An 18331-nucleotide genomic window follows, 5' to 3' on the forward strand; every position below is an offset into this window, starting at 1 on the left:
ATTGCATATGTAGAATGGTATGAATACATGGAATCTTGAGTAGGGCATGAGATTTTGTAGGTTTGTCCAGAGTGGTGCCCCAGTAAATCCCAGAGTGATTTGAACAGTTAATTAAACAGTATTTGCAAAGTCCCCTGGGGGGAATGGCGAAAAGGGGGAAAATATAACTTCCTCATGTGGAGAATTCTTGATATTCTCACAAGCAGTGGGGACAACCAAAGCAATGGGCCAAGCCCTCAATCTTGGAATTTATTCATATGAAACTTACCCCACAAAGAACAGGCTAAGCCTACTTAAAATTAGGCCTAAGAGTCACCCTCAAGAGAACCTCTTTTGTTGCTCAGATGTGGCCTCTCTCTCTCAGCCACCATGACCAGCAAACTCACTGCCCTTCCCCTCTCTACATGTGATATGTCTCCCAGGGGTGTAAACCTTCCTGGCACTGTGGGACATAAATCCTAGAATGAGCTGGGACTCAGCATCAAGGGATTGAGAAAAACTTCTCAACAAAAAAGGGGGAAGGGAGAAATGAGACAAAACAAAGTGTCAATGGCTGAGAGATTTCAAACAGAGTCAAGAGATTATCTTGGAGGTTATTCTTACGCATTATATAGATATCACCTTTTTAATTAAGATATATCCGAGAGACTGGAGGGAAGTGCCTGAAAATGTAGAGCTGTGTTCCAGTAGCCATATTTCTTGAAGATGATTGTATAATGATATAGCTTTCACAATGTGACTATGTGATTGTGAAAACCTTATGTCTGATGTTCCTTTTATCTATGGTATAGACAGATGATAAAACGTATGGATTAAAAATAAAACAATTGGGGGAACAAATGTTAAAATAAATTGAGTAGATTGAACTGCTAGTGATCAATAAAAGGGAGTGGTAAGGGGTGTAGAGAAAAATAGGGGAAACAAAGGCTAAAATATATTGGGTAGATGGAAATACCAGCAGTCAATGAGAGCGGGGCATGGTATGTATGAGCTTTTTTCTTTTTATTTTTCTGAATTGATGCAAATGTTCTAAGAACATGATTATGAATATACAACCATGTGATGATATTGTGAGTTACTGATTATATACCAAGAATGGAATGCTCATATGGTAAGAATGTTCATGTTTGTTTGTTGTTATGTTTAACACATTTTTTTAAATTAAAAAAAAGAGAACACTAGATCTTTTAACACTGAACACTGCAAAGACACAATCCCTTTGCCAGGATTATCACTTGTTTTGACTGTTGTCCAGATACAACTAGTCTCCCTTTTTCTCAGGAGTGCATATTTCCCTAGGTGGTAAAAAGACATTTTACGCTATGAGATCTCAGTCTTGTTTCACTGAATTTCTAGCCAGTTTAAATCATTGAAATTAAAGTATTTTCAAGCTATAGAAAAGCCAATATTTTTTAAACATAGATCAAAATAATTTACATAAAGAGATAATTAAAATTATCATTTTCAAGTTCAAGATCACAGACATCACAAAGGAGGGTAAATCTAGGGTTGGCAATAATCAACAGCCATAGAATAGTGAAGTCTGTTGAAACCACCACCACGACCTGATTCTTTTGTCACAATTATGCTGTTTCTGAAGGACCAGGTTACTCTGCAAAAATAATGAACACCCCCCAAACAGTGAATGCCTTTAATTAACAGCCAAGCAGAGAAAAATAGATAATACTCATCATTTTTTATGCCACACCTTGTTCTCAGCACTTTGTTTTATATTAATTCATTTAATCTTTACAATTAATGTTATGAGGTATGTACTATTATCCCCCACTCACAGATGAGGAAATTAAGGCATAGAAAGGTTAAGTAACTCAACCAGTCACACAAGTGGAAATTGAGGGTGGTATTTGACTGAGCCATAAATTCAGGAGCTACCATTTCTGAGGTGCCTAATAGAAATTAGTACTCACAGCATTGTTATCTGTGAAATACAAACTAATATTAATCTGCCAAAACAATGTTTCCCTATTATAATTTTGCACAAAACTATTTCTTGTACTAAACTTTATCTTATGCATATCAGACTAACCTAGCCCTTCAATTTCCTATATTACATTTTAGAATATTTGGCTTACCTGAAATGGTGCTGCACTCCAAAGCAACTGAAAGACTTAGAGCTTTGCATGTGATTCAACACTTTCTAAAGGAAGAGGGAGATATCTTTGCATCCTGAGGATAATGGCTGTACCGGAATAAAAGTCATGGAAAGGGCCGTATCTCAGAGGGCATGTTCTGGTTTTAAAATGACAAATATTTTCAAACTGACAAAAAGGCCATATAACTTGAGTACAATTGTCAAAGCTGACCAAGAATAGAAGAGTTTTTCCATAATTGGCATGTTATATCTGTGGTGCTAGAGGAGTTCAGTAACACATTGGGTCATTGTAGCAGTCACACCTCCAGATGGTCCATATTTCCTTTTCATGCCACGTTGCTCCAATTCTCCATTCAATTTTCTGTTTTCATTTTAAGAATAACAATCTTGAACGTATTCAATAATGACATTGCTGGCTAAAGAGTATGTACATGTTTATAATTTAACTTGAGAATGTCAAAACTGCTTTCCAGAGTGGTTATACCAAGTAATGCCACTACCTACTATATATGAGAGTTGTGGTGCTCCATAACTTTGCCTGCACTTGGTATTAATGATTTTTTCAATTTAATTTTTCTGAGTATGAAATGGTTATCTCAGGTGGTTTTAACTTCATTTCTTTACTGACTGATGAACTTGAGTAGTTTTTCATATATTTAAGGGTCACTTGTGGTTCATCTTCTGAGAAATTTGGAGGTTTTTTGCCCTTTTCTATATTCAAAATATCTGTCTGTATCTTTTACACTGATCAGTAGCCATTCTTTACGTATTATGGATACCAATCTTTCATGCATTATAGGTGTTACAAATGTTTTCTCCCAGCTTGTGATTTGATTTTACTTTTTTTAATGGTGTCTTGATGGATAAAAGTTTTAATACAGCAAAGTTCTTTTTTTATGATTTGTGTTTTCTGCGACCATCAAAATCCTTCATCCTCCAAAGTCAGAAAAATATTCGCCCAAATTCCTTATTAAGTTTTATGATTTTATGTCAATCACATTTAGATCTTTAATCCACCTTGAATTGATTTTTATGATGTAAAAGATCAGGATAACCACCTCTTCAAGCAGCGATGATTAAAATATATAAATAAATAAATCCCTTCTTTCCCCACCAAGCATTAGTATTTGCCTTTAGGCAGAAAAACCAGGGGTGAGGAATAAGAAAACTTGTATACTTTTCTATAAGGTTTTTTTTTTTTTCAAATATGCACATATAACTATTACTTTTTAAAAATTTAATGCAAAAAATAAAGTGATTCAGAAGGGGTGACATCATTTAAGAAAAATCAGTAAAAACATAGGCATTAAAAAGTACAGTGGAATATCAATGCTTGAATTGTGAAAAGAATAAACATTTACCTCTGAAATAACTGAATAGAGCAGTATAGCAGAAGTGATTCTTATATTATTCCAGTTGGATAAAAAGTTCCTTATCCACATTTGTAGGTGGTAAAGAAAAAGCACTGGAATGCAATCAGTCTTTGATACAGCTAAAACGGAGTCACAGCTCAATAAATGAATTGACTGAAATAATCTTCTAAATTACGTAGTCCTAAACTACAGGGAAGGGCCACTTCCTCTGCCAGGTATTGTGGGAGGTCTTGGTTCTGATCTAAGAAAGCAACTCCAGACCCCAGAATAGCCACCCTGGCACCTTGGTGAGTTTATCAGGCACAGGTACACTGCTTTTAGTTTGTAAAACCTGTTGGAATGCAATATACGAGAAATGGAGCAGTTTTTAAAAAGGGAAATTTATTAAGTTGCAAGTTTACAGTTCTAAGCCTATAAAACTGTCCAAACTAAGCCACTCAGGAAAAGATACCTTAATTCATGGAAAGTCAATGGATCAGAAACACCTGTCAGCTAGGTAGTGATGTGGCTGGCATCTGCTGGTTCCCTACTCCTGGGCTCTGTTGCTTTCAGCTTCTGTTCCTGTGGGGGTTCCTCATTTTACTTCTCCGGGGCCGGCTTTCATTTCTTGGCTTCCCTTGGCATTCTCCAGGCCTGGTTGCTTGACATCTCATGGAAACATCTTCTGGGCTCCAGGCATCTCCAAATATCTGTGACTCTGTTCTCTAAGTGTCAACATCTGTGTCTGCTCTGGTCTCTCCAAAACGTTTCCTCTTTAAAGGACTCCAGTAAACTAATGAAGATCCACCATCTAATCAAAAGATCAGACCCACAACTGGGCAAACATACCTCTGTGGAGATACTCTAATCAAGTTTCTACCTACATTTGATTCCCAGCCCATGCACTTCCCAACCCCACCAAAAAAATTTTTTTTCAACAAATGGTGCTGCAATAACAGGATAGTCACATGGAAAAAGAATGAAATATGAGTCCCACTATACAGCATACAAAAAAATAGTTTCTACCTACAATATTGAACCAGGATCAAAAGGCTGCAGACTGAATCATGATTAGAACATGGTTTTTCTGGGTACATATATTCAAACTGGCACACACACCAAGTAAAGGCCCTACCCCATGAAAACAGCAGGGGGCCAACATGATAGATCAGACTGGGAAAAAGTAGCACTGTGAAACATCAGAGTAAGATCGCAAATCAAATAATGGTTAAGCTTCTTTAGCCTATTTTACCAGCAAGACCTCCCATCAGAACGGCCTCCAAGTTTTGTTCTTTGAAGAGAGCAGGGCATTCTGATTGCTCAGAAGAAAACTGTGCCTGGAAGTTACAGGGAGGGGTAGAGCACCATTAGTCCATCCACTGGGCAATCTGATTATGTATTAAGAACTATCTGAGCAATTAGGGTGAAAGCTTTGGATTTTAGCTCCATGAAATGGATCAGGTAGGTTCTAAGTAGCACTGCCATGTAAAAGTCACAGAGTCCTGGCCTAGAGGGTGTGGCCATGCAAAAGCATATCTGGATGATATGCTTTCTTCCCCCACAGAAGGAGATCCAGAGGCCAGGGCACAGCAGGGGTGGGTAGTAATCTTTATGTACTGAGTAAACTCTATTCCATCCTTGAAGAGAGACAGCCCCTTTCACACTCCTCTGCCCTTCCCTACAACATATACTCAGAAAAAAGCACTTGGCTCAGGGATAGAAGGGGAAGAAAGAGAGAATGCAGAACAGTGGCCCCTTCAACAGGTTCTGTGGATATGATCATATGCTACACAAACCAGTGACTGGATAGAAGATCAAGCCACCCTCGTACCACCCAATTCATCACACCACAGCCAGTCACATACCCCACATGAAGGGAGGATGCATGCCTCCTGTAAAACTTATGATACTCTAAAATACCTCCTCTCCCTGAGAGGATACTATGAGCAACCATATGCTAATAAACATGACAATGTAGATGAAATAGACAACTTCCAAGAAAGGCATGAACAACCAACATTGACTTGAGAAGAAACAGATGACCTCTACAAACCAATCATAAGTAAAGAGATTGAATCAGTCATCAAGAAGTTCCCCCATCCCCCAAAAAAGTCCAGGGCCAGATGGTGTCATATGAATTCTACCAAGCATTCAAGAAAGAATTAGTACCAATCCTGCTCAAACTGTTCAAAAAAATTGACGAGGAGGGAAGGCTACCTAACTCATTCTACGAAGCCAAGATCACCCTCATACCAAAGCCAGACAAAGATACTATAAGAAAAGAAAATTACAGACCAATTTCTCTAATGAATATGGATGCAAAAATCCTCAACAAAATACTTTCAAATTGAATCTACCAACACATTAAAAGAATTATACACCATGACCAAGTGGGATTTATTCCAGGTATACAAGGATGGTTCAACATAAGAAAATAAATTCATGTAATACACCATACCAACAAATCAAAGCAGAAAAACCACATGATCATCTCGATTGATGAAAAAATAGGCATTTGACAAAATTCAACATCCTTTCCTGGTGAAAATATTTCAAAGGATAAGAATAGAAGGAAACTTCCTCAGCATGATAAAGGGAATATATGAAAAACCCAGAGCTAACATCATCCTCAATGGGGAAAAATTGAAAGCTTTCCCCCTAAGATTAGGAACAAGACAAGGATGTCCATTGTCACCATTGTTATTCAACATTATGCTAGAAGTTCTAGCCAGAGCAATTAGACAAGAAAAAGTAATAAAAGGCATCCAAATTGGAAAGGAAGAAATAAAATTCTCATTATTCACAGATGGTATGATACTATATTTCAAAAACCCTGAAAAATCCACAGTAAAACTACTAGAGCTAATACATGAGTACAGGAAAGTGGAAGGATACAAAATCAACACCCCCAAAATTCAGTAGTGTTTCTACACACTAGTAATGAACAATCTGAGGATATCAAGAAAAAAAATCCATTACAATAGCAACCAAAAGAATAAAACATTTAGAAATAACATCTAACTAAGGATACAAAAGACCTATACAAAGAAAACTACAAGAAATTGCTAAAAGAAAGACCTAAATAAATGAAGGGCATACTGTGTTCATGGGTTGGAAGACTACATATAGTTAAGATGTCAATTCTACCCAAGTTGATTTCCAGATTCAATGCAATACCAATTAAAATCCTAAAACCTTACTTTGCATAAATAAAAAAACCAATAACCAAATTTATTTGGAAGGGCAGTGGTGCCCCCAATTGCTAAAAACACTTGAGAAAGAAAAATGAAGTGAGAGGTCTCACATGACCTGACTTTAAAGCATATTACAAACACTGGTCACAACAGCATGGTATTATATGAAACTTAACCCTGCAAAGGATAGGCTAAGCCTACTTAAAATTAGGCCTAAGAGGGCAATGGTGGCTCGGTGGCAGAGTTCTTGCCTGCCACACTGAAGACCCGGATTCAGTTCCCAGTGCCTGCCCATGTTAAAAAAAATTAGGCCTAAGAGTCACTCCTAAGAGAACCTCTTTTGTTGCTCAGATGTGACCTCTTGCTCTCAGTCAACACCACAAGCAAACTCACTGCCCTCCTCCTCTCTATGTGAGACATGACTCCCAGGGGTGTGTACCTTCCTGGCAATGTGGGACCGAAATTCTAGAATGAGCAGGGACTCAGCATCAAGGGATTGAGAAAACCCTCTCGACCAAAAGGGGGGAAGAGCAAAATGAGACAAAATAAGGTGTGAATGGCTGAGGGATTCCAGTTATCATGGAGGTTATTCTTATGCATTAAGATATCAACTGTTTAGTTAAGGTGTAATGGAGAGGCTGGAGGGAACTGCCTGAAAATGTGGAGCTGTGCTCCAGTGGCCATGTTTCTCGAAGATAATTGTGTGATGATATGGCTGTAGCAGCGTGACTGTGTGGTTGTGAGAGGCTTGTGTCTAATGATCCTTTTGTCTACCCTATCAATGGACAAGTAAAACATATGGATTAAAAATATATAAATAATAGAGGGAACAAATGTTAAAATAAATTTAGTAGATTGAAATGCTGGTGATTGGTGAAGGGGAGGGGTAAGGGGTATGGTATGTATGAATTTTTTTCTTTTTATTGCTTTTTCTGAATTGATGCAGATGTTCTAAGAAATGATCATGATGATGAATATACAACTATGTGATGATAGTGTTACTGATTATATAACAAGAACGGAATGATCATATAAGAATGTGTTTGTATGTGGTTATGAATCATAAATTAAAAAAAAAAAAAATGTAATGGAGAGGCTAGAGGGAAGTGCCCGAAAATGTAGAGCTGTGTTCCAGTAGCCATGTTTCTTGAAGATGATTGTATAATGATATAGCTTTCACAAGGTGACTTGCGTGATTGTGAAAACCTTGTGTCTGATGCTCCTTTTATCTACCTTATCAACAAACTAGTAAAACATATGGATTAAAAATAAATAATAGGGGGAACAAATGTTAAAATAAATTTAGTAGATTGAAATGCTAGTGATCAATGAAAGGGAGGGGTAAGGGGTATGGTATGTAGGAATTTGTTTTCTTTTTATTTCTTTTTCTGAATTGATGCAAATGTTCTAAGAAATAATCATGATGATGAATATACAACTATGTGATGATATTGTGAGTGACTGGTTTTATATATCAAGTATGGAATGATCATATGGTAAGAATGTGTTTGTATGTTATGTTTAATAATAAAAATAAATTAAAAATAATAATAATAAAAAAAAAACCAGAAGAGAAACACATACTCCAATAGAGCAACAGAGAAAAGCTGGGGGTGGGGGGTGGGGGAAGCATAGTACTGGCATAAAGATAGATATACTGACCAATGGAATCAAATAGAGTGGTCAGATATAGAACCTCTCATCTATGGACAACTGATCTTTGATAAGGCAGTCAAGCCAACTCACCTAGGGCAGAGCAGCCTCTTCAATAAATGGTGCTTGAAGAACTGCATATGCAAATGCAAAAGAATGAAAGAGGATCTACATCTCACACCTTATACAAAAATGAACTCAAAATGGATCAAAGACCCAACATTAGCTCCAAGACCATAAAACTTTTAGAAGAAAATGTAGAGAAATAGGAGATTTCCTAGATCTTACACAAAAGCACAAGCATTGAAGAAATAGATGAATGGGAATTCCTCAAAATTAAATACCCCCTCTCCAAGATCAAAGGCCTAATAAGTTTATCTCCTTTAAGTAGGACTTTTCCTGATCATTAAAGTTTCTCTCTCCTTGGAATGTTCTTTTTGCAACCAGTATCTATCAATGCCATTTCATTCCAAATTTACAAGTCTTAGGGTATTAGCTTTTGGTTTGATCTTTCCAACTATTAATAGAGTTTATAAATCCCTAGTTTCCATTTCACCATTTCCCTCTGAGCTAATAACTGGTTCTACAATCTGACTGATGGGCTTCCACAGACATGACGCAAAATGTGTCATGCTGGATTTATTCCTTCAAAAATCCAAAGTTAAAAAGGAAATGGGGAAGTACTAACCAGGGAAAAATCCAGTGGACAGCATTCACAGAAGTAAAAAGCAAACAAATATGTAAAGTTACAGAAAAAATTAAAGAAATGTTATTTCATTCATTTAAATTTTTATTTTGAATAGCATAAATCAAAAAGATTTCATAAAATTATTTACAATGCTGAGTGTACAATTATAAATGTATGCCTTTTTGACAATAGAGTACCATTCTTGAGCAGCAATACATTTCTAAAAATATAAAGATGCAGTATCATCTCCTAATATAAAGTTACTTAAAAAAAAACCCAAGGTTTAAGGAATTCACAAATCATAACAGGAAGTAATATTTTTATTAATTAAATGGCACATAATTACCAAATTTTAATACATTAAAAATAGGTGTAAATGCCCACAGACTGTACAAAAATTAACACCCCACTTTCAATTTAAAAGTTCCCAATCACCTCCCACCATAAATATACAAAACCTATTTTCAGATATGCATGAAATCTTGAATTTTGTTCTTCTCTGGATATTGCATCTATAGCTGTTTTTTGAACAGGCAACATAAACATAGTGATATATCATTTACCATGCCTTTGAAACTGTGCATTGTTTTCATAAACATAGGGAACAAAATAAATAGAGTAAAAACTGCAACAGTTTAAAGTCAAGTGAGATTTGGAGAACTTCCCCAATTTGAGAATTATAAAACTAATATAAAAAGTATTTATTTTGTTTCTGGCTTAGCCATTTCTAGTCAAGCATTATTTGCAGCATTGCTTTACAGCAGTTGGTGCTAGAAGATAAAAAACATATAGTTACCACTATTTATATTTGAGGGAGGAAAAAAACTTTAAACAACCCTGAGGGAGACACACATTAAAAATCTTATTTATTTAAAAAGTTAAAAAGTTACATATTATTTAACAATTACCTTCCAGGACATTTCTGTCCTTTAATATGTGCATAAATAAAATTTAAATCAGCAATATTTATTAATCTTAATACATCAAAATAATATATGTACAGATTTTTTTTTAAATTTAGGTCTGAGTAACTCAAATAATTTAATGTGAAATTCAGAATCAAAATTACTATTTAATTGTGGCCTACACAGTAGAGGACTCAGTCTATCTATGGCACTGAGTAGGACCCACACCTGGATTCACAGACATTCTTCAAACAACATTCTGGAAGCCAACAATTACAACTTAAAACAATCTACTTTGTCTATGTTCAAATCTAATTTCCTACAAATGCTTTTCACCTACCTAACATCCTCATTCCTTGGAATACAAAATGGACAGATGAAATATAAAATACATATAAACTCTAAATGTTAAAAAAGGGGGAAGTGTTCAAAAATAGCTATTTCTGATCATGCTCTCAAAGATGTTAAATATAATTTGACAGTTGAGTTTTTAAGCTGCTACTTAGCAATTACTTTAATCATATGCTTCAGTATTTAAACCCAAGAATAAATTTTACAATTCTGGAAGATAACTAAAGAATAACACTTGTACATATAGAAAATGAATATGGAAATTATAAAACAATCAAGAGAATAAGTAACTATAGAAAACAGTGCTAATTCACAGCTCAAGAGGTCTAAGATGCATAGCTTCATAGAATCATTCATGGAACAATTGTTTTTATCATCTAATGTGCATTAGTACTGTATTACATTTTTTGATGGAAAATTTCGATGATATTTTTTGTATGAATCTTAAGTGGCAACAGCAATAACAGTGATCCTGAGTGTAACCTAAATTTTCTTACAGTTACCAAACACCGTGAGTCAGGTCTTTGCAGCATAAAAGATGAGAACCATTTGGCTGTAAAGTTATACGTAACATTTGCTAAATTATTCCTATATATCAGGAAAATAATGATCAGTCATAAGTGGAAAGCACAAACATGCTACTAGTTTAAGAAGAACACAGGATGATTTCATATAATTTTAATTATTTCAAACAACCTTTTACAGCAATATTAGTTTCCTGTTTATTATAACTGTGAGCTTTGCAAAATTACTAAATCCCACCTATCAAGGCATTTTTAAACTTACTTTAATTTTGTTGAGCATTTAAGCATTAGCCAGGCAAGACAAAAAAGTATAAAATATTTTCCATACTTCTTTTGGCTCAATGAATGGCCTATATTTTAGCTTTATGTCCTCAATTTTTTCCTTCCAGAAATTTCCACAACCCAAAATGTTCATTTGTAAACACTTATATTGTCCAATCCAAAACAGGTTAAGATCTGACCTCTGGCGCCACCTAACGGCACAAGATAAACTGCCACCAAGTTCATATTGCTTTGAAAAAATAGCAATCAGTTAAATCCACTCTTTTTAAGTTTCATTATTCATAGGAGAGACATACACCAAATCTTTAAAAATCTTGAATTAAAATGCTAAGAAACTGGAAAAAAAAAAGAAAATCCTTATTACCCCATATCTTTTAGTGAAAAGGGGTAGAAATAAAGAAAAGAAAATTACATTTAAAGTAATATAAAGCCAATGGGGTGGGAGGATATGAAGAGATATTATAAAGATAAAATTAAACCTACTACCAAAAGAAATATTCTATTTTTTCTAGGGGAAAAGGTTCTATAAGATTTAATTTAAGCAAATTATACTATTGACATCAGATATAGCACAAGATCCATTTAATAGCTCTGAGGGACATCTCAAGAAGGTAGTGAAGCACCTTGCTGATTAGAAAAATAAAACCCAGGCAGTTTGTACATAAAATATAAAACCACAAATGGAGATTACCTGAGTTGTTCTCTCAGAAACAGCATATAAACTCACTTCTAACTCCAAGCTATCAAAGGGAACTGGTATATGTACATATAGAAGTCTTTGGAAAAAATATTGGAAAACAGGCTTTCAACCATAACATGGAAGCTAATTAACACCCATTTTATTTTTATAATCACAAATTTAGGGCTTATATATAAACACTGAACTTTTTAATAAGGGGGTTGTGAGAACAAAGGGGTTAGTCAAGCCTCAAAAGCTACTGTCTTACAAGCCCACCAAACCAACTTTTTTCTGCTCCCAATATAAACAGTATCATCAAGGATAGCAATCAAAAAGATTCTGGAAATGTAAACGGTATTTAGGGCTTACAGAACATTTACATAATAGTTATTAATTTAACTGACAAGCCAATACCTTTTTTGTTGTTGTGCTGCATTTAAAATAAAACTCTCCAATCAGCTTCTATAAGCTGGAAATTAAAAAGGTTATAAATTGAAATGGTGTCATTCTGACACACAGAATCAGGAAGTCCTATAATTATATCCTCCTGAATAATGCTATCAAGCATACCACTGACACTGATTTGTTGCTATGTAATGGTGATGATTTGACATGATCCATTCTCTTTAACTAAAACTTTAGCTTCTGTTGTTGTTTGAGGTTTTGGTGGCCATTCTGGATCAACCAAGAGCTCCTGTGCCAGATACATGTACTTTGCCTTTGGTATCTTCCTTCTACAACCCAGGACCCAGGACAAGCAGCATTTTCCCCACCGATCCACTGACTCCTAAGAATATAAGGGGAGGAAAAAAAACACCATATGTGATTAAGGGTTACTTGTTTTAAACAAGCTCACCAAAGCATAATATACTAACATAGAAAATAACAGGAAATAACTTCTGAGTATAACAAACAAAAATTCCATGTAAAAAAGTCAGCTTTAGATTATTTAGGGATTTTTTTTAAGATTAGATGTTGTTATTAATGTAATTTGCTTCATATATCATTTAATGGTGTGTACCTATTTCTTTTTGTGTACTAATGACCTTTTAAAATAACTTGCAGCTATAGAATCTAAGATCCTATAATACAAAATAACTAAAGTTAAATAAACTATTCAATATGAGAAAACATTTTAATGTTTAATGTAGATACTCTCATATCCTATCTATTTTTGGTGCTTTTATTCCTAGTAAATTAGCCACCTGATCATTTTTTGAAGAAAGTGCTGTAAAAATATTGTCACAGTTAACAACATCTTCTAAAAATTTAAGCATGAAACAAATATTGTTAGGTCAAATTTAGGACTCAGACCACATTTAATGCCACTCACATTTTGAAAAGTTATATTCTTATTAATACGAAAAAGAAGCATTTCATAATGATGATTTCCCTTATAATGATGATGCCCCCATAAATGGAAAGAAATTAATATAAAATTATAATGCAAACACTAATTTTAATATTATATATTAGAAAAAGCTTGGTTGCCACTGAAATGTTTCTGAACAATTTCAATGTTTAAATGTGATCGTAGATAAATTTTATAGAACAAAAAAGCAGTGACCTTAGTTATTGCATAGAAATGTGAATTCAATAAGTGAGTTGAAAGGTACCCTTATAATTCGAATTAAATGAAATTAAACTAAATGACTTTATACTGAAAACTGTCATCATTATGTTCACCTCTGAAGAACAGTCAGTTCTTAATTATCTTGGCTGTTTCTTATTCAAAGCAAAATTTAAATTCTAAGATTTTATTTTTATTTTTTGCCAATTAACACTAGCTCTAATGTTAATTGAAATAATTCAAGAACACAAAAACATAACATAATGAGATAAGTATTCTGATTTTAAAATACATCAAAGTATCTTCATGATTTAAAAACGCAAATTTGCTATACACATTGTGAAATTGGTCAGGGGAGAATGGCAAAAATACTGTAAAATGAAAACTTGGAACCTTACTAATCTTTTCCCTGTTCAAAACTTTGGGGTGGGACTGCGGCAGCACTGAGAGAGTGGTACACAATAATTGCTTTTAACTATAAAGCTATTTTAGTTTACTTTGTCCACAAAACACAGTAAGCTGCACTGCTATTGCTATCAAAAATTTGGTCACAAGTAAGTTACGTTGCATTCCAGGAAAAAAAAAAGAAAGACAAATAGTATTCATCTTCGAAGCCCGCTTCTTCCCCCCCATATGCTAAAAAGAAGTCTACGGGAAAAGATTTAGCATCAGGGTTCGGATGAGATTAGTTATAGGGTACTTTAGGGCATCCAAATCAAACAAAAGTAACAAATCTTTCCCAGTGCTTACAAGCACACACACAACTTTAATATTTAATCTAACATGATGGTTTGCTACTTGGATCTTACTTTTTCCCCTGGTGTTTAAATTCTTCGGTCTAACTGAGGAAATAATCATTACTCCTAAATCAATCTGAAAGCTGTGAGGACCTTTTATTTTATGGCAAGTATTATTGTTAAAGGATCAAAGAAAGGCTAATTTTAATTGCTGACTTTTAAAAAAATGCAGAAACATCTTAGGTCCTGTTTGCCCAGATAAGTCTGTCAAAGTTGAAAGGCAATGCAAACAGCAGGCTGAGTTAAGGATAGGCTGGAAAATCACAGGCAAGTGATTCAAATATAAGACACACACACACACGTACATCTCTAAATTCACCTGTGGAAAATGAGGCAAGCAATAAAATAAAAACTAATTTAATTGCAAACAGAAACACAACATCACTATCATAATCAGAGTACACTTGCCATAATTTTCTTTAAAGTCACGAGGAGCACTAAGCCTCCATGATTAGAAACCTATTTTGTTCCTTTACCCTTACCTCCCCCAAACTGCACACACAGAAATACACCAAATGAAAATACAGGTTTGTTAGCTTATAAACACAGATATGCACCACACACTCTCAAACACAAGATAACCCACCAGAAGAGAAAAATAAATAGTGCTACAATAGGCAAGCTGGAATGAGAAATAAATCAGGGGAGAGATGACAGTGACAAGGGGAGGAAGGTGAGCAATGCGCAACGAGAAGGCAACGAGGTGGGGCATTATAGAGTCTAGAATGAGCACTTGGGTCTCCCCAAAATATCTAGGGTATTAAGTCCTGGAAGCAGGAGAAAGCAGTGGTTATGGCAACCAGAACTTCTGGCTTGCTTCTGCAAGGAATGGTTAAATATTCCCTCAGAGAAGGCAAAGAGGCTCCGTAGTCTAGCAGAGAAACTGGCAAGACTTTTCAAAAAGATCTAGAGCTAAAATTCCCTTGCTTCTCAGACCATTCCAAGCTATTCATTCTAGAACCCAAATGTCAGTTTAGTCTTAGCAGCATCCTTTAGGAAATGGTTTTCATGGGTAGCACATAAAATATTGAATTGTGCTTATGAAAATATACATATATATAATGGTGCTATGGTTTTCATAAAAGCCTTCTTCCATACCAATCCTGAATATAAAACAAATACAGGAGGGAAAAAAACACTAATATAAGTAATCATAATTAACATTGTATCTAAATAAACTCAAATGATACTCTAAGTGGTTATAAAGACTACAATTAACACTTGGATTCAAAAAGAATTAGATCCTCACACAGGATAAAATTACATGTTAACACTAAAATTTAACACATGTTAAATTTTTCTATTGAAGCTAGAAAAATTTCTAGCTTCACTCATATGCTTGGAAACAAAGTTAAAACCAGCGATTCTAAACTCCACATCTACTTCTAACTGACCTCAGTTTACTAGATACAGGATAGGCACAAATGTTTCTAATAGTAGTTTCTAATAGCATAGAATTCTCAGTCAGGAGTAAAGCTTATAGAAAATCACAGATGATGGGGCCCCACCACTGAAAATTTTCATTTAGTAGGTCTTAGCGTTCAGAGCATTTACGATGAGTACCTTAACTTGAAAACCCCTAATCATTTTTTGTCCGAGAATAAGTTCTAACATCTGGAGCTGCTAAAGAACTAGCTTTTATTATCTGAAAATGGTTTACTTAACCTATTTTCAACTTGATTTAATAGACATTTACTAAGCCACTGAACATCAACAAGAAAAAGAATCACCATGAGAAATAAGTTACTGCTATATACAAATCCTGTTTCCTATAACTAAATTATATTAGCTACATGAATGTTCAGTAAGCCAAATAATGTCTAAAATGTCAACTGCTAAATAAAATGACACCTAAAAGTCAATGTGGTCTTTAAAGAATATATGGAGGCTGTGAGGTATAGTAATATTAGAGCTGTGGGAACAAGTAAAACTAATTTGAATTCTAGTCTAAAACTGTTTCTTCATCTGTGAAAATTGGGCTAGAGAGACTAATGATATTCCAATCTCTTAAGGTTCTTCTAACAATTAGAGAGAATGCATGCAAAATGCCTCACACAGTTTATCATTTAGTAGGGACTGATAAGAATATCTACTGTTTGTCTCCATTTTATAATTTGGTTGTTAGTATTAGTTTACATCTCTATGGTCCCTTAAATGATGTACGTGAGGCAATGTGACACAGTGGGAAAAACACTCCCCTTGAAACAGAAACTCTGAGTTCAATTCCCACCTCTGCCTTCATTAGATGCATAACCTTAGCTAGTCAACTGAATGCTCTGTTCCTTTATCTGTAAAATGGAGTTAGAAATACCTTAAAATTGGGAGGATCCTAGAGATGACATATGTAAAAATTATTTTTAATTATAATATTACACAGTAAAATTATGCTATTAAGAGTTTTTTTTTTCTTTCTTCAGCAACAATGTCTTTTTGAAGTGTGCTTTGCAGTGGAGAAACTAGGTCGTTTCTACCAATCACTGCTCATTCGTGACATGAATACATACGTTGTATATGTGCCTTGTCGACCACTAAGATAGTTTGGATGTGGCTGCTAAGAATTCCAGTTGAGGTTGCTGACATCACAAGTCAACTGTCTAAAGCCTGAAACCTAGTCCAAGGTAACTAGCTTTGAAGCTTTCAATATGATAAGAAAAGAAAATGAGAAACAGGGCTTTTCTTCTCCCAACATCATCATAATCTAAGATCTCATGGGCTTCCTGGTAGAAAAGTTGTACGCAAAATGGGCAGATGTGGAACAGACACTTAGGGAAGGGCAACCCAAAACGAAGTGCTAAGAGCAAGTCAACCTCATCTTTACATTCTTTTTCATCTTATGTCAGGGTTTCTCAACCTCAGTACTACTGGCATTTTCAGACTGGAAAATTCTTTTGGTGTGAAGGTCTGTATTGTGCACTATAGGACATGTAAGAACATCTCTTGCTTCCACCCACCAGGTGCACTAGCAGCCTCCCCTACCCCCAACTATGTCAATTGTAACAACCAAAAATATCTGTATACACTTTTGTCAAATGTCTTCTGATAGTAAGGAGAAGAAATTACCCTTGACTGAGAAGCACAACCTTATGGTAATATGACTATTTGACTGATTCTCAAAGGGTCATAAAAATGAACAGTAATACTACATTAAACATAGAAGTATAAGAAGATGAAAGTATTACTATGCTAAGATATAGAGGTTAGAAAAATTCTCTTTTCCAATGCCAGTAATTTTTAAAATAGCTGCATTCTTAATCATGACCACAGAAATGGAAGGCTACAATTCTTGTTTACTGAGTGATTCTCAGAATCAGACAACACATGGGGCATGCTGGAGCCCACTAGACTACTCTCTACCTTTACTCTTACTTACCCTGAATACTTTAGAGGAAGGAGTGCACATGAGACTACCTCTTTTACAATAAAAGGAAAACAAAACATAAGCTAAAAAAAAGAAAACAAAAAATATAAGGAAAACATATCTATGCACTAAACTTTCTAGAAAATAGAGGTCTTAGCAAATCTTCTGCCCTTAAATTTTGGCTGAAAAGTGAGGGAGGAACTTCCAATTCAAATATTTTAATGGAGTTCTATGACATCCACTTTTGACCAAATCAGGCTGTAACTCCTCTTGAGAACATTCATTTCCTGTTTTGATCAGCAGAGATCTCTTTGGAGAAGATGAAAACTCAATTTAAATGTTCTTCTCTGCCTGGGCTTTGCCAATAAATATTTAACATGAGAACTCATGAGATGAGCCAAAGTTAACCCCTTGAAGTAATGTAGTGAAGTAACCAAGAGGAAAAAATATATGGGCAAAGAGTTTTCGCTAAAGGACTTGGGACCCTAGTACAGCTCTGATCATACTCAGTATTAGAAGCAATAGGGTAATATGCTTCTCTAAGAAAAAGAAATTGAGCTGATTCTAGATTCACTCTATCATTATTAAAACATCATTATTCATCATAAAGCATTACAAAAAAATGGCAGGCTATAAGAACTCATAAAGCAATCCTGTGATATTACAGAGGGTCATTAAGACTGCTGAATTATCAAAATAAAGCTCACGAAGTTGCCACTTAGGTATAAGAAGGCTAAAAATAAGTGCGTGACCCCACTCAAAAATGCCAGGGAATACTCTTCAACTCTGCAAACCTTGTTGTGGTTTGAGGATCAGTGAGATTATGTGAGATTTAAAGCTCACATTTGTAAAGCACATTGCCCAC

At 34.9% G+C, this 18331-nt stretch overlaps 1 protein-coding gene across 6 annotated transcripts in view; it reads right to left on the reverse strand.

Moving 5' to 3' along the window:
- Nucleotides 1-9093: 9093 nt before the first annotated feature.
- ATP13A3 (ATPase 13A3) overlaps nucleotides 9094-18331 on the reverse strand; it is a 134650-nt gene continuing 125412 nt past the window's right edge. For 5 of the 6 annotated variants that reach the window (XM_077117915.1, XM_077117914.1, XM_077117912.1 and 2 more), the window contains one exon: nucleotides 9095-12528. In XM_077117915.1, the coding sequence (XP_076974030.1) occupies nucleotides 12331-12528 (198 nt within the window). In that variant the 3' untranslated portion in view covers nucleotides 9095-12330. Of the gene's footprint in view, nucleotides 12529-18331 lie in introns of all 6 variants that reach the window. The other variant, XM_077117911.1, reaches the window with a different exon arrangement.

This window comes from Tamandua tetradactyla, chromosome 10 (assembly GCF_023851605.1).
Source record: "Tamandua tetradactyla isolate mTamTet1 chromosome 10, mTamTet1.pri, whole genome shotgun sequence".
Lineage (NCBI taxonomy): Eukaryota > Metazoa > Chordata > Mammalia > Pilosa > Myrmecophagidae > Tamandua > Tamandua tetradactyla.